We start from the raw sequence: 25286 nt of genomic DNA on the forward strand, positions 1-25286 counted from the left end.
TACGGCCTGTCTTATGGGCGGCTGTAGTTCCTTATCGCAGAGGCAATTCTGTCTCTGATGTCTCTGATGGATGATATTTTATTTTCCCAATAGTTCCTCTGTGAAAATTAAAATCGTTTGTCAACAGTACAGAAGATTTTAATCGTAAAAATTAACGAGCGCAGCCGTTGTGCTGCATGGAGGTTGGGCTGTTGCCTACACTGTTGTTGACGTGTAGGAGAAAGGAAGGGGAGGGGAGAGGAGGGGAAGTGGCAACACGGTGACATGTACCGTCTGCTTCTTCTGTTTACATTTTGCATTAACAATGGATAAAAGTACTGTCAGTACTGCTTCTGATGTCCCGGCAGACAGTAGCATTCTTTACGAACTACTCGTGTACTCAGAATGGAAGCAAGATCCAGAATTGCCAGTAAGTTCAAATCAGAAAAAATAAACTGTTCATAACCTGTTAGGGATTTAAGGCTACATTAACAACAGAGATTCAGATAAATTTGATAATTTTTCATGTTTTTCCTTTGATATAGGGCCTCTTTAATTTTACTACATATAACGTACTTTATTAAACAATCAGTCGTGTATGTGTATTCTGTCTCATGATTTGTTGTTTTGTTGTAGAAACGTCTCTCTGAAAATCAAGAAGGACTTAGTTCTTTATTAAAAAACGCTTTCGCTCTTCGGAGCTGTGAATTCCGACATGAACAAGTGGAAAGGTATGTTATTGTTTGTTTCATTCATTGTGCAAACCAATGTAAAGTTTGTAATTGTGATGTAATGGTGTTCGCAGGCTTCTTAGCTGGCAGCAGCCATGGCGTTTATGTGTTGGTGATGGAGGCAAAGTTGTTGCTTTACTTCAAGATTCATCTTTAGAAATAAGATCATCACGGGATGAATATTCATCAGTCATAGCCAAAGCAACCTGTAGGTTCAGAATCACAATTTAATTTGAGCTCTTGGCCCCATGCCGCTGTATTATTATTTTTCCTGTTCTTTCCACAGTACCTAAAGATTTATTCCCGCAATGGAGAAGGTGGTGTTGGTCTCCGGACTGCACTATGTTAGCAGTGGGCTTGAGTAATGGAGCTGTTCGTGTCTATGACTTGATGGGCAGCAATCTTTTTTCCATTGTGCCGGTAGGCAACTTAACTCTCTTTTTTCCATATTTTTTCCCTTTTTCATGTTGAAATTGCTTTATAAATAAAGTCAACAAAAAGGACTCATCTCCACCTCTATTTTTCAGTCAATGGTTCAACAAGAACAGACCTTTACAAGTACCAGACATTCTCTAGCATCATGTTTCTTCCTTCAAGCTCGGTCATCGACGCACAAATGGTAAGCCTGTGCTGTCTAGAGGTCATTGAGGAACTCTCATGTATTCTATTTGGAAGTAAAACAACATCTTAATTCTGAAACTTTATTTCTCAGGTCAAGTGAGCTAGTTACTGTGGACTACAGTGGTCAGTTGCACAGCTATCTTGTGTCTCCAACCGAGGGCTTCCAAGAAAATCATTCATTTTCTTTTGGTGTATTCTTTCGGTCCGGTGTAACTGCCGTGGCATATCATCCTGCACATTCTTTACTGTTTGTTGCGGGACCTGTCATGTCAAGAGGAAATATGACATTAGAAGTACTGTTTTAAAAATATATTCTATTTTGATGTTATTATTCCCATTCTTCATTTACATTTATTTTACAGGAGTCTGGAGATCGTGTAGGCCTCACAACATGGAGAATTTTAAACGACCACCCTTTTTATCAGCTTGTAAATCAGGACAAAAAATATGAGAGTACTTCTTTGTCCAGTGGCTTATGGAGAATACCATACTTTGGCTCAAAGCACCAGCAGGTAATGTGAAACCTCTACTTTTTCTGAATCTAGATCGTTCTTTACCAATTCAATTTTTACTAACAAAAAATTCCTAACTATATCAGTTGTAATGTAAATTGTTAAAAATTTTATTTTCAGAGTGTGATAATTCGTCTAGAAATTTCCCCTTCTGCTAGACGAATTGCTGCATTACATTCTTGTGGTGGAATTTCTGTATGGTCATTGCCGGGTGTAAGGTGGGTCTTAACCCTTTACCGCTTCCACATTGTGACTACTGTGTGACTACTAATTTTCCTGTCTTCAGGCTTCTAGGATATTGGCCTCTTGTCGAGCAGCCAGACTGGAATGCCCAGAATCCCCTCAATGTAGAGGCAGAGTCGCCCAATGGGAAGCGATCCGCTGGCTTACAGGCCCCTCTCTCAAATGAATCTTTCTCTCCAGTTGATTTGGACTGGTGGTCTGATGAGGTGGGTAACTCTTAGAGGGAGCACTGCGTACATGCTTGTCTACTCATTGAGGTTTTTGATAATAATAATTTTTGTTATTCTTTTAGGCTCTTGTGGTGGTAAGAAACTCTGGAGCTGTTACTGTGTGTGAAATATCTAACCTTCAAAATTTATTGGGTGAGAGTCCTGAGTTTTTGGCTGGCTCCGCACAAGTGAGAAGATTTCATAATGAGAAGGGGTTTCTTGCCCTTGAATGTGATGTAGATGTCTTTTGCAAGAGCCGTCTCAATGATGATGAAACGTTTGAGGTAATTTAAATTGTATTAAGTCTCTTGAATGCTGAGCATCTCAGTTTCCTATATTGATTATATAAATTGACCATTTTGAAATTGCAGGAGGAGTCAGTATCAGAGTTAAGTGATGAAGAGGAAGATATTCCTACAACCCTTTTTCAACGAGTGATAACTATTGTCAATTCAGTTGCATATTTGGTAACAGACCTGGAACGCTTTAGACCAAGACGTAGAAGACTGAGACTATGCAGGCGCACCTATAGACTGCTGGCACTTCGAAGCACTACACCTGAAGAACTTTACTCCAGAAAGGTCAGTTGGTGAAAATGTTATTGGTATGAGACATGATATTGGTACCTAGTCAGAACTGAATTTTTATTATCTGCATACAGCTGGACAATGAAGAATATGGTGAAGCCCTTACCTTGGCTCATACATATAATCTGGATTGTGACCTTGTGTACCAAAGACAATGGCGAAACAATAAGGTGTCTGTTGCAACTATCCGAGATTACCTGAGTAAGGTGTCCAACCAGACCTGGGTACTCAGGGAGTGTCTGGACAGAGTACCAGAATCACTTCTTGCTGCTCGAGAATTGGTGGAGTTTGGACTAAAAGCTACAAGCAAAGAGGCTTTCCGAAACTTAGGAAGTAAGCGCAAAGTCAAAGATGTTGATGAAATGACTGACAAGCAAAAAGAGTTTCTTCTTTGTCGACACACACTGTTGCGATACCAAGATCGCCTTACCATGTATGAAGTAAGTTAATTTCTGAAAACTAAACAACTTTTAATTTTCAAAAACCACATTCACTTTTTTTTTTTTATCTTGTCTTGTCTTAATAATTGTATTGTGGTTTCAGAAAATTCTTGGTGGCACTCAACTTGCAGATGAATTGTTCGAGCACACTGTGTATGCTGTGTTTCGAGCCTCATCATCTTTACGTGCATGTGTTCAGTTTGCAAGAGCAGCCAATAGTCAAGCAGTTGAATGTATGCTTACCTATGAAGGAAGTCAAACATTACATCATTGGCTCCCCATACTCTCTAATTTTCCAGAGACTGTTTGCCCTACTGAGTACAAGTTTGTATCGTTGTTGTTTTTCATATAAAAATTTCCATAAATATTCCCCCAAAAGAAGTTAAAAATATTTGTTTCTTTTAGGTCTTTACTTCCTGAGCTGACACATGACGGTGTTGTCTTCTCCTGGCAAGAAACGCAGCTCCGTGAACTTGATTGGAGTGAAAAGGATCCTTATGGGTGAGTGTCACCTTAATTTCTTTGTGAATTGATGTAATTTTTCCTTTCTCTCATTAATTTAAATTAAATTGCATCAAGGTGTGTGAGGGGTTTGGATCTTGACACTCCAGACAAAGACACTGAGTGGCTTTATGAATATGAACCAGGCTTGTCTGCATATCGCATTCCTGTTGAAGATCTAACTCCCAAGCTGATTCAGCAGTGGTATCTGGAACGAATCAGAATGATTGAGAGGTCAAGCAGAATGGTGGACAATGCTCTTGTTTTGCTTCGTTTAGCTCTAGATAATCATATTGAGGTGAGAACTTAACATAGGCTTGTGTACTGTAATCAAAAGAGAAACAAGATTCAACTTTGCCCAAAACTAAGGAAATTTGATCCTGCACAGGGTTTGGGTGACCTTCATCAAGAATTACAAATCTTGGATGCTCTTGTATATGAGCTATTTCTGGAAGATGTAAGTCTTGCAGACTTGGAAAAGAAATCTCCTTTGGAAAAGTGCAAGCTTTTGATGTCGAAAGTAGGTCTTACAATGTCCATTCAGTTCCATTATCAAATTGTCATATTAATTTTTATTGGTTCATCAATTTGTTTCATTTGTACATTTGTTTATCTTTGAAGACAACTGAAAACTCATTCCTTGAGGACATGAGTAGACTGCTCTTCCCATATGTGGAGCGTGTTGAGAAAGAACAACCAGGAATGAAATATCATCTTCTCCATGACTATCTCATATCTGTATCCAGTGAAAGCTTGACTCTGCCCCTCAAGGTTGTCGATTTTTTCATTACCCTTCTAAGGCATGCACTATTCAGTATTTTATTGGTGTTTTAAATTATTTTAAAAATATTTCTGTACAGTTTTTTGAAGGACAAGACGAATTGTCATGCGGACTGACACCTGATGAAATCTCCACCATAGCAATAGATTGCATTTATTCTTATGTGGATACAGACCACCTGCACCTTGCTCAAGGCATACTGGCAGCTATCCCAGTTCAAAGGTGAGCCACTGTCTCTAGCTTGAAAGGAGCGTTTTGGTCTGCCTTCTTCCATTCCTCTGCATTACAGTATTTTTCTTTTTTCTTCCAGGGTCCTTACTGTTTCTCATACAGAGCAGTTAGATGCTCTAGAGCTCGAGCTAGCAGCAAGCTTAATCCTCCGCCGCAATGGGACAGCTAAGTCCCTGGGCTATATAAGGGACAACAAGAGTGATGCGCAGTTAGTCACACAACTTCTTACTCGACTCTCAAGAACAGTAGCCAATAGGTTTGTTCCTATTTTTAAGGCATTGATAGTCCTTTTATCCTTTGTTTGATTTATTTTGATATGCTCTCTGTCTTTTGTCAGAAATCCACCTCCTTCAGAGGTTGTTTGGTCTACTTTGCTTGGTGATATTCTGGATTTGCAGCGATCAGTATTTACTTGTGTCCCTCCAAGTACCTGTTATGAAGTAAGTCATCTGAATCACAGAGCTGTGTCTAATTAAATGAAATTTCATATTGGATTGGGGTACTTATCTTTTTTCCATCTGCAGGTTTTCTGTTCAACATTGTTATCTTCTGGTAACATGGCATCTATTAAATTATCTGGAAATTACATAAACCCCTCAGCACAATCAAGAGGCGATCTCCGCTCAGAGACATACATACCTGCAGATAAATGCACTGAGCTTGTGCTTTCGGCAGCTAGAGAGTACATGGATTCTGCAGGGTCTTTGACTGATCCTGCCATGGACTTTGCCAGGTGAAATGCTGTCTGACAACTAAACCATTTCTCATGGTTGTGCCTTGATGTGGGACACCCAAGTTAATTGGATATTTATTTTTAGGGCTTGTTTGCACCTTTTACCATCTGAAGATCCAGAAATTCAGGAGGAACGCAATCTCTTGTATTCATTCCAACTTCTCCATGAGTTTGGAATCAAAATGCTACCCATTCAAGGTAAGAAATACTTTGAATGACTCTTTGAAACCTATAAATATTACATGTATTAACATCCCTGTGTCTGTTGGTATATTGGCAGTGCGTCTATGTCCTGATAGACTAAAGCTAATTGAGGACTGCTTAAAGAAAAAATCTGGAGCACATCGCAATCCAAGTAAAATACTGCAGCTTGCTGCTTGCTTGAACATTAACAACAACAACCCGAAGGAAAGGCAAGGGCGTGTTCTTGTGTTGGTAGCTGAAGCGGCATTTCATGTAAGCTTTCTATATTATGGTTTACGGTCTACTAAAATTATTTGCAGTTGAAATAAGGAAATTTTATGTTTCAGTCAAAGGATTATCGCAGCTGTGCTGACACATGCAAGCGCCTAGTCGATGCTTCTTACACTGACGGTTGGTCTATAGCTAGTGAGGTAGCCAGCTGCTCAGAGTTTAAGGATGTTGCAACTAGGAGCCATCTTTTATCCTTTGCATTGCAATATTGCCCCACTGAAGTGCTACAAGATTTGGTTAACAGGAGGTTGGTTTTGGTTCTGTTTCAACACATATAACTTATCTTATCTTTCCTGATGTTTTTCGTCTATTCTTCCCCTAGACGGTCTTTGGAAATTGAGTCTTTGCAAGAGGGTATGAAGAATCAAATTGCTATGCATAATTCGAGTCTCTCTGTTCATCTGGAAGGCCAAGTCGGACAGGCCCAAGTAAGAATATGATCTTCATGCAGAATAAATGTTACACCTATTTTCTTGGAAATACATTACCGTTTCTCATTTTCAGTCTGAGTCTTTTGGAATGGACTTTTTACAAAACTTACCCTTTGGAGAGTCAAGTGTACAAGAAACAACTCAGCGCCTTTTAAGCAGTGTAGGAGACTCTCAATTTTGGAAGAAGGCTCTTCGCATTGGGTAAAATTCACATTACAATAGCTGTGTCATTTCATTTCTTTGCTTGCTTGCTCTTTATTATTCATCATCCTGTTATTTCACATTAATTGTATTATTTCATATATTTTTCAGCTGGGATGATAGTGCTGAAGATGATGCATTACAATCCACTACATCACCGGAACACTACACCTGCCATGCATTTTATTCTTCACTATATGACGCAACCCCATATTCCACAAGTAGACTGGGTTGCCGCTATGACTGTTTCTCAGCTCCGGATATTCCTCCTCAACTACAGTTTGAGCAAGCTCTTTTGCGGATAGCTTTGTTTGAGCAAGAATCGGGGTCAAACAAACTTGATATTACTAAAGGTACTTGTGTTTATTTCACTTGTTGTTTATTGAAATTGTCCTATATCTTGTACTTACTCATTCATATTGTCTTTTTTTTCTTTTTGTTATCAAGTTTTGTCAGAGTGTGCCATTTCTGTGCTACCTGAAGATAACTGTCTTGGTCTTGGTTACCTTATGTCTTTACCTGAATCGTGTGCTAGAGAAGCAAGCCGACAGGTATTTGAAGCCAACATATCATCAGTTACTTTGCAATTGGCACAGTACTATGCTGCTCTACGCTGGTACCGCAATGCTGTCAATGGTGATCGGGAAAAAATGCACAATGTGCTGCTCTACGACCCTCGTGAGGTAATTGAATGCACAATAAAGTCAGCATCAAATGAATTAATGACAGCTTTTAATCAATTTTAAATGTTTTGTTTTGTTTTAGGTGATTTCACTTGCTGCTCAAGATAAAAATAAAGATGATATATGGCAACCAGAGCTGCTAAGGTGGAGAGCACAACTTGCTGATTATGTCCAGGCTCAAGATCTTTTAACTTTGGATTGTGGTGTTGATGTGAGCAGATTTGCATCTGATGAGCAGTATCGTCATGATTCTATTTTGGGCCTAGCTATGTATGTTAATTTGTTTTTGGTATATATTTGTTTTGTGTGCAACAACTTTGTCAAAACTATAAATCTATTCTCATTTTCTTTCTGTAGGCATGAAGACAGTGAGAGATTACGGTTCGCCTTGGCACTTGCAGCTAGACATGGTGTCGATCGTGGTCAAGTTGTTGCTGAACATATTGCCAACCTTCTTTTGAGTGAACTATCTGATTCTGAAGTAAAGCAGCGTCTGTCAGGAACTGAGTTTGAAAACATTCTAGAGGAGGCATCAGATGCAATCAAAGAAAAGTAATTGCAATTACAAAAAAGTATTCTAATAATACTGCCAGTAATGATATTGATTAATTATATTCATCCCACAGGTTGGAGACACATGTGTTCTCAAACATCGATGGAACACAGCTTTGTCTTCTTGAGTTGTATTATACAATTCTAAGCAAAGTAGCCCCTTCCCATAGGAGTGCTAGACTACTTCCCAAAGACCATTTGAAACTATTGTCTAAGGTGAAAGCTACTACTGCTGGTAAGTGAACCTGAGTTTCTGCCTTAAGTGTGCTTTGTTCCAATCTTTCACTGTGATTTACATTTTATTATTATTTCCAAATGCAGTCATTGATTATAAGCTACTCATATCGGGTCCAAAGAACACTATTAAAGCTGTTGAGTCTTCACTTACTGTTGAGAACATTCCTCTGGTTGCTAAACTTTTAAAAGCCATGCCCGCTGCCTTGGCATCCCCTTTGTCAGCAAGTGTTCTTTACACAGTATACCTCAAATCTCAACTGGTAAGTAAAACCCGCAGAATTCGACATTTTTATAACAAAAATGTTTGTTTATTCATAAATTGGTTTTACTACTTGTACTGTTCCAGAAGTCTAAGAATGTTTCTGTTGAGAAACTGGTTCCAATTCTTGCCAATATTAAGGCAGAGGATATAATGCCAGTAATAGAAAGTACCTTTTTGGATAAAACTCCTTCAACAGCTTCCCTTCCCCTTGAACTGGCTGAGGAGCTGATTGCTGCAACTCTGCTAAATTGTGATTTTGCGGGGAGTGAGCCTTGTATGGAGCAACTGGCCCACTGGAAGGGCCACGTTCGCACCTCAAGGTGGCTCATGGAGAACTGGCCTGAAGAAGAATGCTGCAAGTAAGGACCTCTGTCTCTGTCTTTATCCTCAAGTGGCATTGCCATTAAAAATTAAAACCTCTATTAATGGGTTTTGAAATTTTATTTTAGGCAATATTTACACACAAATGGAGAAAAGGAAGACCTGATCAGTCTTCTCAGAGACACTTTCCTGAATGACCAAAAGTCTGCAAGGTTTCTTCTTGACCTGTTGAAAGTTACATCCTCAGCATGCAGTTTATCAGAGGAAATGTTGATGTTAGACGTTTTCAAGAATCATGTGGATGCTTTTCAGTATGTTCCAGAAATTTGTATTTATTACCTGCTTTTTTTTGTGAAACTCTTTCAATTTTTATTTGATTTTTTTTCTAGGAATAGTCAAGGAGACAGTTTTGCTGGGTTGAATGCAGCTCTTCTGCGACTAGAACAACTTGCTCAATTGGGCAAACTGCAAGGAAATATTGATGAATGGGATGAGATTTTACGTCCATTGGCAACTAATGAACAGCTTCCCCCTGATCAGAAATTAAAAGTCTTTAATATAATTCAGGTATAAATTTATTTGGAATCTGTCACCAGAAGTGATTGAATGTTATGGCTTGCTAATAAAATCTTGACTTCTTTTCCTCAGCAAAATAAATCTGAGAAAGTTCAAGAGCCATCCCTTCTCTTTTTCCATACTCAAGCAATTCTTGCATCATCATGGCCTCAGATTCCAGTATTAAATGGAGATATTGAAGATGAAGACAGAAGATGTAGCCTTCTCATTCAGCTTATTCAGAATACAAACTCATGGCAGCAGAGGCAATCATTGCAGAGACTTTTGGATCTATGGCCACCATTTTCTGACAGTTGTGAAAGGTAAATTGTAAATTTAAAAAATTAAAGAAATAAAGATTTAGCCTTCTTACTTTCTATTTTAAAATGTTTTTATCTTCTTCTTTTAGTGTATCTGTGCTGTATAGCCAGTTGCTGATGAATTGTGTGCTGTGTGAGAGTGGACAATGGACTGATCAGAAAGCATCATTCATCATTGACATAAGTAGTAGATATCTGATGTCGTATGATGTAAGTAATTCTTGTCGTTTCACGGGTGACTTACAAATTTTGTCTACTTCAATTACCCTTGCTGTCTTTTTTTGCTCCAGCATCTCGACAAATTTTTATCGGAGGTTCAGAGTAAAACTGAGCAAGCATCTAATGATGGTGATGAAACTGAAGATGATGATACAGAACCTCAGGTTGACGTCCAGCTATTGATCCTTATCTGCTTACTAAGTAATGATTCAAAGGCACATCGTAAAGCTGTTTCTCTTGCGCAGCAGTGGCTAACGGTAAGCCCCAAATGTATCTAATTACATCCTAAAGCCTTATGTAGGTGTGTTTTCCACTGCCTTTCACTGGATGTTTTCTGTATTGGCAGGTACCTTTTCATGACAAAGTGGCAGAAGTTGCCCTTTCCCGCAATTTGACTGTAGATCTGCTGTCAACTCCAGCTTACTCTGATCTCCTCTCTAGTGTCATAGCTTCTCAGCCCTCCTCAGTTGAAAGCATTGTTAAGACATTGTTGAATAGGAGGCACATACCAGAGGCTGGAGCAGTTATCTTGCGATCGATTCATTCTGTTCCCTCTTTTATGCGCACATTTTCGTCCTCCTTAATGATGGGTCTAAAGCAGACAGCACCTAGCGTTGTGGCAAATATTAAACCTGTTGACAAGGTCATCGAGCACAAAGTTTCGAAAGCTGAAGCTGAGTCCTCAGTCCTCACATCACCAGAGACACGGGCATGCACTGACACCGACTGGGATGCCGGGGACAATGACTGGAGTGATGTGGAGGAAAATGAGACAGAGCAGAAGGATGTGGGAGGAATAGTTGACGAACCCACCAGAAGGGAAATTCGTAGTGCCAAGGAAAAACGAGTTCAGGAGCAACAAGATGCAAAGGTCAAGGCTAATGAGTGGAGTAATCAAGATGGTTGGGGTGGCTGGTCTGATGAAGAGTTAGAAAGGATAGATGCAGAAAAAGAAAATTGTGAAGGTTTCAATGATAAAGATGTTATGAAAAGGCAAAAACATATAAGTCCTCCTCTCCTCCCTTCTCCTCAAAGTGCATTTGCTAGGGTTCCCCCTCGAGACCAAGCTACATCGAGTGCACCTTTAGAGACATCTTTAGATAAACAGTCGGAAGATGAACTGCCCCCTGCTGCCTTGCCAAATGCTGCTTCTGATTGGGATGATGAGGACTGGGGTGCTGGCTGGGACAATTGAGAGAAGTATTTATGGTTTTATGGTTATTAGGGCTACTTTTTAGAAAGTGAAATGTATCTCTTTGTGCACAATACTTGTTGATTTTCGACTGTTGTTCCTTTATTAGAAGCTTCCATGAGCATAAGCTCTAACAGACTGTGATGCCTTTGTTTATAATTAAGAGAGATTTTTATATTAACGGTAGAATTTTACTACTCTTTTAGTATGCTTTGAGAGAAGATTTAAATTATGTCAATAAATAAGAATATATCAGCAATGTTGACTTGTTCTATTTTCCTTGCTTACCTCAGCAAACCATACCTTAAAATTAGAAAAAGAAAAATAATAATAAAACATTGACTCTAGGAACATCAAAGGAATATTCAGAAGTAACAGACAACAATAATTTGAACTTTGCAGTAGAAATGGGTTAACAATGTGTGACTAAATTCTACTCTTTCATAGCTCGTTTCTTGCGCAATATACTAGAAATGAAGAATTCTCCTGCTTTGTAGGAACTACGAACTAAAGGTCCACTTGCTGTGTATAAGAATCCCATCTCATTTCCAATGTTTTCCCAATGCTTGAATTTCTCTGGTGTTACGTACTCAACAACCTGAAATTCACAAAGGACAAACATTAAAAAAGTGCCAGATACAGCTCCTCGTTTAAGGATATATGATATTTTTTTAAAATTACCATCAAATGCTTTTTTGTTGGCTGCATGTATTGTCCTAGGGTAACACAGTCCACTCCGGCATCATGCAGATCTAGAAAATAACGCATCAACAAACAATAAATTAAAACAGTTTTTTTTTTCACTTCCTGTTTCTGGTTTGGAGAATTTCTTGTTTCTACCTTTCATTGTCTGTTGAACTTGTTCGTCTGTCTCTCCGAGACCGAGCATTATAGATGACTTTGTTATAAGATCCGGATTTGCCTCCTTAGCTCCTTTCAAAACTGTAAGCGATTGCCTGTGAAGCACAGATGTTAAGATTCACTGTGAGAAAGAGATGAAAAACACACAGATACAAAGAAAAATTTAATCAAGTATTTCTAAAAATAACTGACCTGTAATGGGCCCTCCTATCACGAACAAATGGTGTCAAAATCTCCACAGTCTCAATATTGTGCGCAAATACGTCAAGGCCTGACAAAGCTATTGTTTTCACATGATCTTGATTTCCTCTAAAGTCAGGCACCAAACATTCCACTAAAATTTCAGGATTGCTGTAAAGTGTCCAAAAAATAAAATAAGGACCAAAATTTTCAAAAATATTAAGATGAGAAAAAAAAACATTTAGAAGGTAAAAAAATAAGAAAAAAAATTCTTCTGATTTTAGAATGCTTACAGCCTTTTTATTTCCCTCACAGTCTCTGCAAAATGATTGGATCCACCATCTTCCAAATCTAAAAAGAAAAAAAAAAGAAATAAAAGAAGCAGTTACAAATCAAGAGGTCATTGAGGGAAACTTCAAACTCATTTCCATTTTATAAAGCAAAAGACAGATGAAGAGTACCATCTCTGTCGACAGATGTCAAAACAACATAATCTAATCCCCATGAAGCTATGGCACCTGCCGTGTTCACAGGTTCATTTGCATCAGGTGGTGGTGGTTTACGAGCAGTTTTGACAGAGCAAAACCGACATCCTCTTGTGCAGGTGTCTCCAAGCAGCTACAAATGAGAGAGGAATAAGTCTTTGGTCTTGTGCCTGAAAATAGAGTAACAGACAAAATATTACCATGATGGTGGCAGTAGCTGTTCCATGTTTTCCACCGCCCCAGCATTCTCCAATGTTAGGGCAACGAGCTTCCTCACACACGGTGTGCAAATTCAATCCTCGTAGCTGCTCCTTGATACGACTGAAATTTTGACCAGTTGGGATCTTAGTTTTCAACCAGGGCGGCAAACGCAATCTGTCTCCATCACCTGAAGCAACAGAACAGTACAATCAAGAACATAATTCTAGTTTCGGAACACTTTCCTCTGGTTGGTGACGAAGCTATAACATATACACTCTACCTTTAGCCCGACGAAGTTTTCCTTGATAATCCTCACTACTTTCATTTATATTCTCAGTTGATTCAGAGATGAAATGTTCTAAGCCAGGTCCCTCTGCAATTCGCTTCTTGATCTTGTCTGGAAGAGTAGAAGGAGTGTGGGCTAGCCGACAGAATGATGTTTGAGGCACCTAGGCACAACAAGATAAATTGCTGTTAAAGAAAACTTGAAGAATTCAAATTATCACTCAGTTACGGGGTAAAGGGGACGAAAAAGGGCAGAAGCGATAAACTACGCCTTTCTCAAGGGTACAGTAACCTGTACCAAGGGTAGGATCGATTCGTTTCCTGTAGTATCACTGCTTGACAGACTAAGAAAATCACGTCAAACGTTAACTTCCAAGTTTTAAAATCACCTCCAAATCCAGAAATCGGAGCCTGGCAAGGCTGTCGGAAATTTTAGGTCGAATCATGTCGCAACTTTGAGGAACCCAGCGCAGCTGACGACAAGCGGTCGACAGTTGCGGGAAGAAAACATCGGGAGGGGGGAGGGGAAGGGGAAGGACTGGGAAGGGGAAGTCGTTTGTCTGGCGGGAGAATTCAAACGAGGCGCGGTTGGGCGCGTCGTTGCGATTGGCTGCAGACTGAGCGGAGGGGGAAATGTCAGTGCCCCAAACAACGTGCAGGGCAGGACAGGGACAGGGACGGTGCGTATGCAAACTTCGTCGCGAGATACCACTGTGCAAGAGCGCGGGGCGCGCGGGGCAGCGCGGCGCATCTCGCAGTGTGCCGACCACCGACCCGCAGTGCGGCGACGCCAGCGACGCCGTGCGAACGTCGTGAACGTCCAACAGTGTGTGAACTTTTGTAAAGACTGCGAACACAGCACCGGAGCCGACGGCCGCGCAACGGACGCCGACAGCATGATGCCGACGCAACCACACGTCCGTGACCCGCCCGGAGGCACAGGTGCGTGTCGACACGGCGATACTCCGCGACCGAGTGACATTTTCCGAGTGTGCGGGGTACTGACACGCCGGTCTCTTCCAGCGCGCCCTCGTTGGATGGCGGCAACGTGGGCGACGGTGCTGGCGGTGGCGGTGCTGGCCGCGCGCTTGCCCCAGGCCGCCGAGGCCGTGCAGGTGGTGGAGGCGGGCGCTGCCGACGCCAGGTCGCTGCAGATCGTCCACCTCAACGACTTCCACGCGCGCTTCGAGCCCGTCTCGCACACGGCCGGCGCCTGCAAGGAGGGCGACAAGTGCATCGGAGGGCTGGCGCGCGTCGCCAAGGCCATCGCCGCCGAGCGCGAGCGCAACCCCCAAGCCCTGGTGCTCAACGGCGGCGACAACTTCCAGGGCACACTGTGGTTCTCGCTCTTCAAGGGCAGCGCCACGGCGCAGTTCATGAGCGAGCTGCCGTGGGACGCGCTGGTAGGTCAGGGCGTGAGAAGCCCGACTCTGTCTCTCTCGCACTCGTGAGCATTGCCCTAGGGGTGCGAGAGGGACCGCATTGTGGCCCCTGTGGGTAGGCCGGGGTAGGCAGCCCGCCACACAGGGCATTTCATTGCCCGAGTGGCGAGTCCCGAGAGCTTCCGTTCCGACTTTTCGACCTCACATAGTTCCGGAAACGAGCCGTCATGTCGTGTCAACTCGAAAGGATTGTCATGTGACTGCGACGGTGACGACGACCCGCGCGCGAGAGACTCCAGCCAGCCAGGGACTCGCTGCGGACACACTGTAACGGTGCCACTGCCCCACACTGCCCCCGCAGACCATCGGCAACCACGAGTTCGACAACGGCATCGCCGGCCTGACCCCGTTCCTGGAGAAGACCGGCCAGGTGGCGCCCTTCGTGATCGCCAACATGGACGACAGCGAGGAGCCGCGCATGCACGGGCTGTGGCAGCCCTCCGTGGTGGTGGTCAAGAACGGCCTCACCATCGGCATCGTCGGCTACATCTGGAAGGACACGTGGGTGAGTCCGCCAAGTCCGCCCCGCCTGATGCGCAGGCCGCACAGTGGGCCAGAAGACCGGTGGAGGCGGTCGAAATCCCGGACGCGCTTTGAGCTCCAGAGTCGCTAAACAGGACTCGAACCGAACGTGTGACCCCACCAATGGATTGCTCATTCGGAGGGCAATCCATTAGTGGGGTCACACGATCGGATCGAGTCCTGTTTAGCGACTCTGGAGCTCAAAACGCGACTGGAGTTTTGGACGCCTCCACCTTACTTCTGGTCCACTGTGGGCCGTGGGAAAGCCATGGCAATCCAGGGTAATTTCCGCCTGGCTGCAGCCAAAAAGTGCGACGAATCCCCTCCCTCCGCCGTTGGCTCGGCCGTTGGCATGTCGCTGAACCTCGCCCTTTGCCCCAGACGATCGCGACGACGGAGAAGCTCAAGTTCGGCGACGAGCTGGAGGCCCTGGACAAGGAGGCCGAGCGGCTGAAGCGAGAGCAGGGCGTGGACATCATCGTGGCTCTGTCGCACGCGGGGCTCGACGTCGACCTGGCGGTGGCCCAGAAGACCAAGTACGCTGACGTCATCGTGGGCGCGCACTCGCACACGCTGCTGTACAACGGTGAGGGTTGCGGGTTCGATTCCCACCGCATGCCTTGACGTCGATTTTTTTTTTCGCGATCTTGAAGGTGTTGAGGATGTGGGTCGGCGCTGCACAGTCCATCGCCACCGATAAGCGACGTCGCGCGCTGCTGCCACCGGCCACGCGACTGGCTTGTACATTGTAAGAGTGTACACTGTCACAAACTCTGCTTCTGTCCCGCAGGACCGCCCCCCGGCGGCGACCACGCGTACGGCCCGTACCCGGAGGTGGTGAACCGAGCGACCGGCCGCACGGACGACCGGACGGTGCTGGTGGTGCAGGCCGCCGCCTACACCAAGTACCTGGGCAACCTCATGGTGACGTTCGACGAGCAGGGCGAGGTGGCCTCCTGGTCCGGCAATCCCATCTACATGGACTCCGACCTGCCCCAAGGTGGGCCAGCCTGGCCAGCCAGGCGAGGCGTGAGGGCATTGGCCCGCCGAATCCGGTCTAACAACAACAAAAAACAACTGCTTATTCTTTATTCCCCCCGCAGACGAGGCCATGCTCCAGGAGATGCAGCCCTGGAAGGAGAAGGTGGAGGCGCGCGGCCACGTGGTGGTGGGGAGCACCCTCGTGGAGCTGGACAAGATGACCCACGACTGCTACAGCGGCGAGTGCACGCTGGGCAACTTCGTCGCCGACGCCATGCTGGACTACGTGAGTGCGCTCCACCACTTTCATTCAACGAGGGTGACGTCACGGTCGTTGAAATTCATCCGAGATCTGTCACATCAAGAGAGAACGTTCAGTTTTGTCGTGGGTTTTCGTTTGAAAGAATGTGGCACGGCGAGCAGAGGAGTGTTTGCCGACATAGGTATGCGCTATCAAAGTGTGACGGACCCGACTATTGAGAAACGTCACCGATCGCGGGGAGTCTGTTTGCCGGCCGTCTTTTAATCTCGCGGGCTAATCCTCGCGAGTATAGTCCTCCACTTGAACGAAGTGCCTCGCGTACAGGGCAAACAAACTGTACAGTCACCCAAAAGTGTTGCCAGACCACGCGCGGCCCTGCCTCTTTGGGGGGTTTCAGAAATTAAACTGAGAGCTAAGCTACTTGGGCTTTCGTTGAGCAGTACAAAATAAAAAAAGGCCCGGAGGGGACGTGGACGGCCGCAGCCATCGCCTTCACCAACGCCGGCGGCCTGAGGACCAACATCTCGCCAGGAAGTACGCACAAATCGCGTAACCGGCAAAACACACTCGCCCTGAAAACCGAACACGCTCCCAAATAATGTGGCAACCTCCGCAGACATCACGTACGCCGACATGGTGGCGGCCCAGCCGTTCGCGAGCACCATCGACCTGGTGGAGCTGCAGGGCAAGCACCTCAAGGAGCTGCTGGAGGACAACGTGGAGCCCAACTCGTCGCTGCTGCACTGGGCGGGGCTCCGGGTCAAGTACGACGCCAGCAAGCCGTCCAGGCAGCGCGTGGTGAGTATGCCGACCACCCTGGGCCGCACAGTGGGCCGGAAGACCGGCGAAGGCGGTCTAAATCCCGGACGCGTTTTGAGCTCTAGAGTCGCGCTAAATGGGACTCGGACCGAACGTGTGACCCCACCAACGGATTCCTCGTTCGGAGAGCAATTCATTGGTGGGGTCACACGTTCGGTTCGAGTCTCGTTTAGCGACTCTGGAGCTCAAAACGCGTCTAGAGTTTTGGCCGCCTGCGCCGGTCTTCTGGCCCACTGTGCGGGGCCACGCCGTGGTGACTTGCGTGTGACTTGCGTCGTGGCGTGTTCCAGCTGCACTCCGAGGTGCTGTGCGCCGCGTGCAGGGTGCCCACCTACGAGCCCATCCAGGACGACCAGTGGTACACCATCGCCTCCTCCTCCTTCATCGTCGAGGGCGGGGACAACTTCGTGACGTTCACCCAAAACCTCCGAAACCGTCAAATAGGTAACCAACTCCTCCTTGAAAGTGCCACCAGTTTCTTGTTTGAATGTCGAGATGAAACGATTCGGCGACATTCCGCAGGCCGCGTGGACATCGACTTGTTCGTGGACTACCTGCAGGTCCACAGCCCCATCATGACCGCCATGGACGGCCGCCTCGTCGTCCTCAACAGCGACAAGCTGCAGCGCCGGGTGCGCGCGCGGCGCATGCGCAGGGAGCCGCTCATCTTCTACTGAGTCCTTCATTAAAAATAAAAATAAAACATCGACGACAAAAAAAAAACCACTGTCACCTCCACCATGTCGTCCAGAAGGCGGACAGAAACTCGCAAGACGGATGGATTGAATGAAAGTGTCGCACTCAGTGAGGCAGCAGCTTCTGCTTGCATTGACCGGAAGTGGCGTTGTTTGCACGATCCTGGACGAAGCGCCTGCGAAGTCGAGGGTAGGCCGTCCCGCACGACACGCAGGCTCGGCGGGCTTGCTTCCTCACAGGGGGCTTCATGTTCTGGCCGAGCTCAGAGATAAGCTAAGCTGGCTACGCCCGTGCGACAGCACGGCAGGCACGGCATGACTGAAGCATTGAAGTCGTCTTCACGCAGAGACGGCGGGAACTCTTTTGCATCATAGAGGGAAAAGACGCTTGTGCGACCGACCGCACAGTGGGCCAGAAGACCGGTGGAGGCGGCCAAAACTCTGGACACGTTTTGAGCTCCAGAGTCGCTAAATGGGACTCGAACCGAACGTGTGACCCCACCAATGGATTGCTCTCCGGACGAGGAATCCATTGGTGGGGTCACACGTTCATTTCGAGGCCTGTTTAGCGACTCTGGAGCTCAAAACGCGTCTAGAGTTTTGGCCGCCTCCACCGGCTTCTGGCCCACTGTGGACCGGACCCTCCATGGCTTTGAGCTGCCTGCCCTCTTGGCGGGAAAGCATTACCAACACTGCAACATTGAAAGAAACTGTTGTACTTTGCAGCTCTGCCTGTAGCGTGGGAAAAGACCTGGATGCATAGTTCTAAGACAATAAATTAATTATGTTTGATGCAAAATTTTCTCTTTATTCCTGTTCCTAGATCCATCTATGCACGCCAATTTTATGGTTGTGGACTGGCAGCTCCAATGAGAGCCAGACGACAACGAAACGTCAACATAACCTCCGAAATCGTACACCGGCTGTGTTGTTTGAATCGAAAGAACAATGTCGTCTAGCGCGACCAAACTTTCCCAGAAAGATTATTTGAAGAAATATCTCTCCGGTGGTGCTGAAGGCAAAAAGAAAAAGAAGAAGAAGCCTAAGAGTGGCGAGGCAGTTTTACGGTTTGTTTTTGCGTTTCCCCCATAGTGTCCATTATTACATTTCCTGGTTTGTTTTCTTGTGTGTAACATAATTATTTTGTTTACTTTATGCTAACCTGGTTCAATTTTAATGCTTTTCAGGCCCAAGGTGAAAGTGATTGATGATGACGTTGACCTCAGCAAACTACAGGCTCTGGACGACGCTGCCTTAGATTTATACGAGTTGACTGAAGATGCACCCCAAGTTGTGGGCATCGTGGACGAGCGGCCGGCTGAAGTTAAGGCTCTTGAACAGTACAAACAAGTGCAGCGCTGGAAGGTCCTTAGCAACTCCGACGGGGATGGGGTCAGTGTTTCAGCCGTCGGTGGACCGAAGCAAGCGTCAAGTGATGAGGAGGAAGAGTTTTCTGTAAGGCCTCAGGCGGATGATCAAAGGAAAAGTAAATCAAGCAAAGACTCTTCACCCCCAAGAAGAAAGCGATATGAATCCGATGAGTCACCGCCAAGGAGGGGGAAACGAAATGATTCTGATGATTCTCCACCTCGGAAGAAGAAAAACTACGATTCTGATGCCTCACCACCCCGCAAGAAAAATCAAGATGATTCTGATGCCTCACCTCCTCGCAGAAAAATGCAGAGAGATTCTGATGCTGCTTCCTCTAGAAAAGGACAGCGTTACGATTCTGATGAATCCCCACCAAGAAATAAGCGCCAGCAGAGGGATGATTCCGATTCTTTAAGACGAAAGCAATCTGACAAATCTACTTCGAGTAAGCACCAACAAGCTGATTCTGATTCCTCACCGCCAAGGAAGAGGCAGCAGGATGATTCTTATGCACGCAAAAAAGGTAAACAGTATGATGTAGACCAGTCACCCCCCAGAAGAAAGAAACAGAATGATTCAGATACCTCTCCTCCCAGGCGGAAACAATATGATTCAGACACTTCCCCACCCAGAAAAAGACAACCAGATCATTCTGAGAGAACGCGACGAAAAAATCAGTCTGATTCAGATACATCCCCTCCAAGAAGATCTAGTAAAAGAGATTCACAAGATAGCAGTGTTAGTAGACATAAAATTAAACAAGAAAAAGATGACCATGGTGTACAAGATAGTAAAATGAAAAAGACCCTTGATGGCAAGAAAGCAGGACTTCAAGATGCTAAACATCTAAAACAGGAGTTACTAGAGTTCAGGCAAAGGGAAGAGAAGGTCTTTGCAAAGGTATGTTCTGGCCACAGGCAAACTCAATACATGGAGGGGTTTATTTGCTGTCTGTCATTTTTGTAATTTTGTTGCTGAATTTTCAGATGGATGACTCCCTCTCAGGAAGAGGTGCTGTGGCAGTTCAAAGAGACAGAAAGACTGGGCTCAAGCGGGACATGGAACGTGAACAAGCAGAACAAAGAGTCAAGGATGAGCAGGAAAACAAACACAAAGAAAAGTATACTAGATGGGGTAAAGGGTAAGTACTGTTCTCATATTTTTTATCAGCTGGTGTTTTAATGTATGTTATTGAATAGAATATTGAACCATCATCCTCCTCTGCTCAGAGTGAAGCAAACAGAAGATCAACAAGTTCGCCTTCAAAATGACTTGTATGAAATGTCAAAACCGTTGGCAAGATATGCAGATGATGCAGATTTAGACTCCTATTTAAAAGATCAAGACAGGGAAGGAGATCCTATGTTGGAATACTTGCAGAATAAAAAGAAAGAGCAGTCTAAAAATAAAGGTATGTACTTCTATGTGTTTCTATTGGTTTGCAACTTACTTTTAACTTTTTTCCATGTTATTTGCTTATTATAAATATTTTTGCAGTACCCGTTTACCAAGGTTCCTTTCCACCAAACCGTTACAACATAAGGCCCGGCTATCGCTGGGATGGTGTGGACAGATCATGTGGTTATGAGAGGAAATGGTTTGAAGCCAAGAATGCAAAGAAGGCTGTGGAGGAGGAAGCTTATAAATGGAGCACATCTGACATGTAATGTTAAAATTCTCCCACAATTGGCAATTTTAATAAAAATATTTGAATACATACCAGTAAATGATTTTTTCTTTAACTTTATTTGTAATACTTAAAGATATATCTTCCAAACCAGGTAAATGATAAAATGTAAAACTGAAGTATAACATTATGAAAAACAATAGAACCTGAGATCTCAATCTATAAATCCTACTACCCGATATAATTCATTCAAAAAAATAAGAACAACAAAAAATTAGAAAGGATCACAGTTTAAATTATCTGTCTGAGATTGGTAAGAAGTCTGCTACCACCATCTCCTTGAACCATTCCACAATTCTAGACTTTTCACTATTGAACAGCAGGTAGTTTGCAAAGGTTTCCCCACCATTGCTTGGCTGAATCACAGCGGCTGTTGACACAATGTGGACAACGCGTGAGGAATTTGGGGCTGACAGCTGATTTTCCTTCAAGATGAGACTTCACTATATCGGCCATAGCTTCAATAAAAAGGGGATGATCATTCGGTGCAGGAGCTCGTTGAATGTTAAGTTCACCCAGCTATGCAAAAAAATTATTATTATTAAAAAATACAATATGTCTTTTAAAGCAGAAAATATCTAAAAGTGTAGTTACCTCTTTCTTCAAGTCATGGCAGTACTCAATATCAAGCTCATGCAAAGTTTCAATATGCTCATTAACAAAAGCAATTGGCACCAATACGAAGTTTCTTTTTCCTTGTTTGACGTAACCTGGAAGAAAAAAAGACTCGGTATAAGAAACAAAATATATGGATCACTTATAAAATGGCTGAGAGTGCCCTATAGTGATTGATAAGTTTTACCTTTGATTGCATCATCAGTGAACGGTCCCAACCAGGGCAGGGGACCAACTTTGGACTGCCAAACAAGGCTGTAAGGATTGCAATGGCCAAGCTGCTCCATCACCAATTGCACTGTGGCACCGACCTCGGATGGATAGGGGTCTCCCCTGTTGACCGCCTTCAACCGCAATTTTTTAATTAATTAAAAAATGAAACACAATCAAAGTAAGGGCAAAAGACATCTTCATTGCTGAAGAAAAGTAAAGTTTGCCATTTCAAACCTTGAGAGGAAGAGAGTGAGCAGAGAAAAGAATTATTGCGTCCTTGCGGGTCTCTGCTGGGAACTTGTTTAGTTCAATCAAAATTCGATCTGCAAACACCTTGGCAAGTTTAAGATTCGTGCCCCAACGCTCAATTATACTCCATGTCATACCAGGAGGCAAATTCCTGAAAGAAAAATATAAACAGTTGATGTGAATTAAAAATTTAAGAAGGGGGCTAGGAAAAAGTGAAAACACATTTTAATAAGTCTTACTTCTTAGCGTAGTGAGTGAAAATTGCATTGAAGCTAGATCCACTGGTTGCACAACTGTATTGGGGGTACTGGGAAAATACCACAGTATGCTTTACTCCATCTCTGCAGAAGAAATAGAGAGAAAAAAAAAAAACAGAGACAAGTAGGTAAGAATGGCAGAATATTTTATAAATTTTGTAGCTTCATCTTCTGATTGATGACACATACTTCTCTATCTCCTCTAAAGTTTTCTCTGTCAGTGGATTAGCATAACGAAACGCAACATAAGGTTTGTGTGGTGCAGTTTTAGGGGAAATGCTGTCAAGCTTTTTGCATAAAAGATCACCCTAGAAAATACAAGATTAAATAAACACAATTCTTTTTTATGGAAACTCAAATTAGATAAAGGAAGAAATTTTTACCTGCAATTTAGTCCATTTCAAAATAGGTGAACCACCACCAATTTCTGCATATTTCTTCATGACTTCAGGGGTTCGACGTTTGGCAATGTACGGTCCTAAAGTGCTGTCATAACACATAGTCAAGGAAACTTATGTCATAAAATGTAATGCAGGAGTGAACTTTTAAGAAATAATCTTGGTAACATACCCTTGCACAGGTAATTGAATCATATCTCTGTCAGTCATGATTCTAAGGAGATATTCCCCCACTTCATCAGTTGTCTGCGGTCCGCCCATATTCAGCATTAAGACACCAGTCTTGGGACGACTGACATCCTGAGACTTGGCTTGGGAATGTGAAATTGATGAAACAAACAGCCCTCTTGTATTCCGTGGCAGTTGCGATTCTGGAACAGGACCACGAAGAAAGTTGCCTTCAATTACAATTTTGTAAACAAGATAAGCTACATAAATTAAGTTTTCGAATATTGGACACAATTTAGGCGGCCCCTAACACAAGAAAAGACCATAGTTCATTCAGCTAAGTCATGTTTCATTAAATCCTAGGAACATGTCAAATGTAAACCATAGCAGACAGCCATAACCAAGACGCTGGTAAAGACATAAAATAAGCCAAAACTAACGATAATTCTTACTTAAACTGGCGAGAGTAGATAAAGCCTTCATTGTTATTTCCAGGAATGCCCCTGCGACTGACGTTTACTTGATGAAAGCACAGAATATTCACAATTTAACGAAAATATCGTACAGCTGAGTGGCGAAGTGAAATCTGCCTCGTCAACACCAACATCGCAAGATTTATACTGCATACTAATACTGTATAACATGAGGCTTGAGGTTTTGGAAAGGACTTTGAACGCAGGAGTGATACTATTTGAGGAGTATTTCTGGTGAGGATAAATTACCGCACTGAGCTTGAAGACGGTCTCACCAACGAGGCGTGTGAGCGTGCGTTACGGCCTGTGCGTTGGCTAAACTGATTCAAGAAACCGGCACCAGTGGCGCGGAAACGCAAAGCGCTGCGCCGTTCGGGCAAGTTCCAAAATAAAGTCGAAACAAGGCCAAATGGAGCCTCTTGTAATTTCTGGTGGTGGTAGAGACATCACATAGAGTTGCCTCTTGTCAGTGAGTAAAAACTGGATTGTTTTAGTTGTTGTTGTTGATGATGATGATGAGCAGTGGTGTAATGGGAAAAAATCAGGAAGGAATAAAAAGAACTCGACTAAAAAGATCCCCGTGTTTTATTATTTTTCCATGAAGAGCAGACGCGGGATGCCTGTAAATGTGCAACCGACAAAATAGATATTTGGACCCACACAACTCCAAGTAGAACGAAAGCAATGACACGGCAGTATGGGAACGTCACCGACGTTTCGGCTGAACAGTTGGTGCTTTTATTGACGGACACAGTAAAAATGATGAACACTTTCATTATTGGTACGAATAGCTTACGCTAATCCCTCAATCTTTTTGAACAAGACTGTTGGTTGACGGGAATCACGTGAAAGCTCTACGTGATGCCCCAGCCAGCGAATGACGTGACCCCTTTTAATTCCCTTAATTTGTTGCTTTGGCTAGAAACAAGTTGCACGGCACGACCCAGGTACTGGAAGCATTATTATGAATTTGAGACCGAAGAGCTTTGTCATAAGAAAAGGGAGCAAGTTCTTTTATTGAGCTATAATGATAATTCTATTCAACACGTCCTACTTGTGTGCTGTGGTATTATTATTTTTTATATCACAAACCTTATGACAATAAAAAGGGAGTTCCTGGGTTAGTATGGTTATACATCTAAGTGACTAACTCTTCCACCAGTAGGCCGTCATGTTGGTTGTTGGTCCGTTTAAATTAGGTTACCATTGCAATCGTGTGCAAATTTCAGCTGTGCCACGGCGACATCCAGCAGAAGGCATGATTCAAAATTTTGTACCACTGTTTCAAAATTCGGAAAGTATTTCAAAAAGTTGTACTAGCACACGGAAAGCCGATATGCAATCGACCCTTTTTTTTCTTTTTTTGTCAGTATGGTGCGTTTTGAGAGCCGTAGAGTCAAGTTTATTGCACGTGAGTTTTGACTTGTAGTCGGGAAGCACTGACCTTGAAGAAGCAGGGTGCAGGCATCACAAGGAGAAATACAGAAAGACTTTTTTCACTGTTGGCTCCCTATTCCCCCACCCTTCTTAAAAATATCACCAGAACACTTTTTAAGCCTTTTACAGTTGGCTCAGGGGGTTACCCTGGAGGCTCAGTCCTGTTTGTGGGATCCAGATCCCATCACAAGTTAATTTTTTTAATTTATTAATTAAATACAAAACAAAATCAACAAGAGTTCATAGAAATTTACGGCGCTGTTTCACTCGATATGAACGCTGGTAACACATCCACGCGAGTTAAAAATGATAACAAAAATGATAGAGTTCCACACATTGTCTACATTGTTTTTTCAAATCTCTGAGTTCTCAAAAGCAGTGTGCGCACAGTCGAGATGATATGCAGCCGGCACCGGCGCAAAAGCAGCCACGCTCGTGTCACGCTCGTGTCACACTCGTGTCACATTCGTGTCACACACTTGTCACGCGTTACAGTTGTCACACGTTACCAGAGCGCGGGTTGAGCGGCCGCCGTCCGGCACCCGCTAGACCAGCAGGTGGATTCATAGACATTCAACATTCACTCATAACATTTAATAACACTCTCGCACTGCAAAGCCAAAGGAGCGGAACGAGTCGACACCGTGCTCCACGTTTGGACTTGCAGTAC

The 25286-nt window shown here is 43.9% G+C and overlaps 5 protein-coding genes across 7 annotated transcripts; 3 read left to right on the top strand and 2 right to left on the bottom strand.

The window, feature by feature from the left end:
* The first annotated feature begins 247 nt into the window (after positions 1–247).
* LOC117647549 (neuroblastoma-amplified sequence-like) lies at positions 248–11274 on the top strand. Of its 2 annotated transcripts, none has more exons than XM_034389343.1 (39): positions 248–409; positions 616–710; positions 785–918; positions 997–1130; positions 1238–1329; positions 1423–1624; positions 1694–1843; positions 1964–2061; positions 2130–2292; positions 2379–2579; positions 2667–2876; positions 2957–3322; positions 3426–3646; positions 3728–3823; positions 3902–4121; positions 4212–4343; positions 4445–4594; positions 4684–4826; positions 4915–5091; positions 5173–5275; positions 5360–5568; positions 5654–5766; positions 5849–6024; positions 6099–6289; positions 6365–6470; positions 6547–6674; positions 6786–7027; positions 7122–7357; positions 7440–7627; positions 7715–7909; positions 7984–8144; positions 8231–8406; positions 8493–8767; positions 8858–9040; positions 9119–9296; positions 9378–9607; positions 9694–9814; positions 9895–10080; positions 10170–11274. In XM_034389343.1, the coding sequence occupies exons 1-39, from the start codon at positions 305–307 to the stop codon at positions 11016–11018; spliced, it is 7335 nt and encodes a 2444-aa protein (XP_034245234.1). In that variant the 5' UTR covers positions 248–304; the 3' UTR covers positions 11019–11274. The 2 variants fall into 2 exon arrangements, with proteins under 2 accessions (XP_034245234.1, XP_034245235.1); XM_034389344.1 differs by having other exon boundaries at positions 8496–8767.
* Positions 11266–13473, bottom strand: LOC117647552 (lipoyl synthase, mitochondrial). Its single transcript, XM_034389348.1, has 9 exons — positions 13417–13473; positions 13023–13191; positions 12742–12929; positions 12518–12674; positions 12350–12407; positions 12069–12227; positions 11856–11971; positions 11697–11767; positions 11266–11613 (listed from the first exon to the last, which is right to left on the bottom strand). The coding sequence occupies exons 1-9, from the start codon at positions 13471–13473 to the stop codon at positions 11449–11451; spliced, it is 1140 nt and encodes a 379-aa protein (XP_034245239.1). The 3' UTR covers positions 11266–11448.
* A 296-nt stretch (positions 13474–13769) lies between these two features.
* LOC117647472 (apyrase-like) lies at positions 13770–18152 on the top strand. Its single transcript, XM_034389223.1, has 10 exons — positions 13770–13969; positions 14051–14430; positions 14771–14974; positions 15373–15577; positions 15782–15991; positions 16095–16489; positions 16675–16768; positions 16851–17032; positions 17344–17497; positions 17576–18152. Exons 1-10 carry the CDS (start codon positions 13924–13926, stop codon positions 17728–17730), a joined length of 2025 nt encoding a protein of 674 aa, XP_034245114.1. The 5' UTR covers positions 13770–13923; the 3' UTR covers positions 17731–18152.
* A 219-nt stretch (positions 18153–18371) lies between these two features.
* LOC117647550 (BUD13 homolog) lies at positions 18372–20846 on the top strand. Its single transcript, XM_034389345.1, has 5 exons — positions 18372–18815; positions 18936–20019; positions 20106–20260; positions 20349–20530; positions 20617–20846. Exons 1-5 carry the CDS (start codon positions 18697–18699, stop codon positions 20784–20786), a joined length of 1710 nt encoding a protein of 569 aa, XP_034245236.1. The 5' UTR covers positions 18372–18696; the 3' UTR covers positions 20787–20846.
* LOC117647551 (ferrochelatase, mitochondrial) lies at positions 20782–23397 on the bottom strand. 2 transcript variants are annotated; one of them, XM_034389347.1, is made up of 9 exons: positions 23159–23397; positions 22711–22909; positions 22524–22626; positions 22330–22448; positions 22123–22224; positions 21869–22034; positions 21609–21765; positions 21401–21516; positions 20782–21325 (listed from the first exon to the last, which is right to left on the bottom strand). In XM_034389347.1, the coding sequence occupies exons 1-9, from the start codon at positions 23187–23189 to the stop codon at positions 21116–21118; spliced, it is 1203 nt and encodes a 400-aa protein (XP_034245238.1). In that variant the 5' UTR covers positions 23190–23397; the 3' UTR covers positions 20782–21115. The 2 variants fall into 2 exon arrangements, with proteins under 2 accessions (XP_034245238.1, XP_034245237.1); XM_034389346.1 differs by lacking the exon at positions 23159–23397 and adding an exon at positions 23018–23054 and having other exon boundaries at positions 22711–22936.
* Between the last annotated feature and the right edge of the window lie 1889 nt (positions 23398–25286).

The sequence above is a fragment of the Thrips palmi genome, unplaced genomic scaffold, assembly GCF_012932325.1.
Source record: "Thrips palmi isolate BJ-2018 unplaced genomic scaffold, TpBJ-2018v1 HiC_scaffold_2, whole genome shotgun sequence".
NCBI lineage: Eukaryota > Metazoa > Arthropoda > Insecta > Thysanoptera > Thripidae > Thrips > Thrips palmi.

Coding starts and splice junctions, on each gene's coding strand:
- LOC117647550 (XM_034389345.1), top strand. CDS start 18,697: ATGTCGTCTAGCGCGACCAAACTTTCCCAGAAAGATTATTTGAAGAAA. Junction 20,020..20,105: donor AAGAGAAGGTCTTTGCAAAG/GTATGTTCTGGC, acceptor CTGAATTTTCAG/ATGGATGACTCCCTCTCAGG. Junction 20,531..20,616: donor AGAGCAGTCTAAAAATAAAG/GTATGTACTTCT, acceptor ATATTTTTGCAG/TACCCGTTTACCAAGGTTCC.
- LOC117647549 (XM_034389343.1), top strand. CDS start 305: ATGGATAAAAGTACTGTCAGTACTGCTTCTGATGTCCCGGCAGACAGT. Junction 2,062..2,129: donor TGGTCATTGCCGGGTGTAAG/GTGGGTCTTAAC, acceptor TCCTGTCTTCAG/GCTTCTAGGATATTGGCCTC. Junction 7,028..7,121: donor CAAACTTGATATTACTAAAG/GTACTTGTGTTT, acceptor TTTGTTATCAAG/TTTTGTCAGAGTGTGCCATT.
- LOC117647552 (XM_034389348.1), bottom strand. CDS start 13,473: ATGATTCGACCTAAAATTTCCGACAGCCTTGCCAGGCTCCGATTTCTG. Junction 12,675..12,741: donor CAGCTACTGCCACCATCATG/GTAATATTTTGT, acceptor TCTCATTTGTAG/CTGCTTGGAGACACCTGCAC. Junction 11,768..11,855: donor AGTTCAACAGACAATGAAAG/GTAGAAACAAGA, acceptor GTTATTTTCTAG/ATCTGCATGATGCCGGAGTG.
- LOC117647551 (XM_034389346.1), bottom strand. CDS start 23,039: ATGAACTATGGTCTTTTCTTGT. Junction 22,937..23,017: donor GAACTATGGTCTTTTCTTGT/GTTAGGGGCCGC, acceptor TTGTAATTGAAG/GCAACTTTCTTCGTGGTCCT. Junction 22,627..22,710: donor ATTCAATTACCTGTGCAAGG/GTATGTTACCAA, acceptor GTGTTATGACAG/CACTTTAGGACCGTACATTG.
- LOC117647472 (XM_034389223.1), top strand. CDS start 13,924: ATGATGCCGACGCAACCACACGTCCGTGACCCGCCCGGAGGCACAG. Junction 15,578..15,781: donor GCACACGCTGCTGTACAACG/GTGAGGGTTGCG, acceptor TCTGTCCCGCAG/GACCGCCCCCCGGCGGCGAC. Junction 15,992..16,094: donor GGACTCCGACCTGCCCCAAG/GTGGGCCAGCCT, acceptor TTCCCCCCGCAG/ACGAGGCCATGCTCCAGGAG.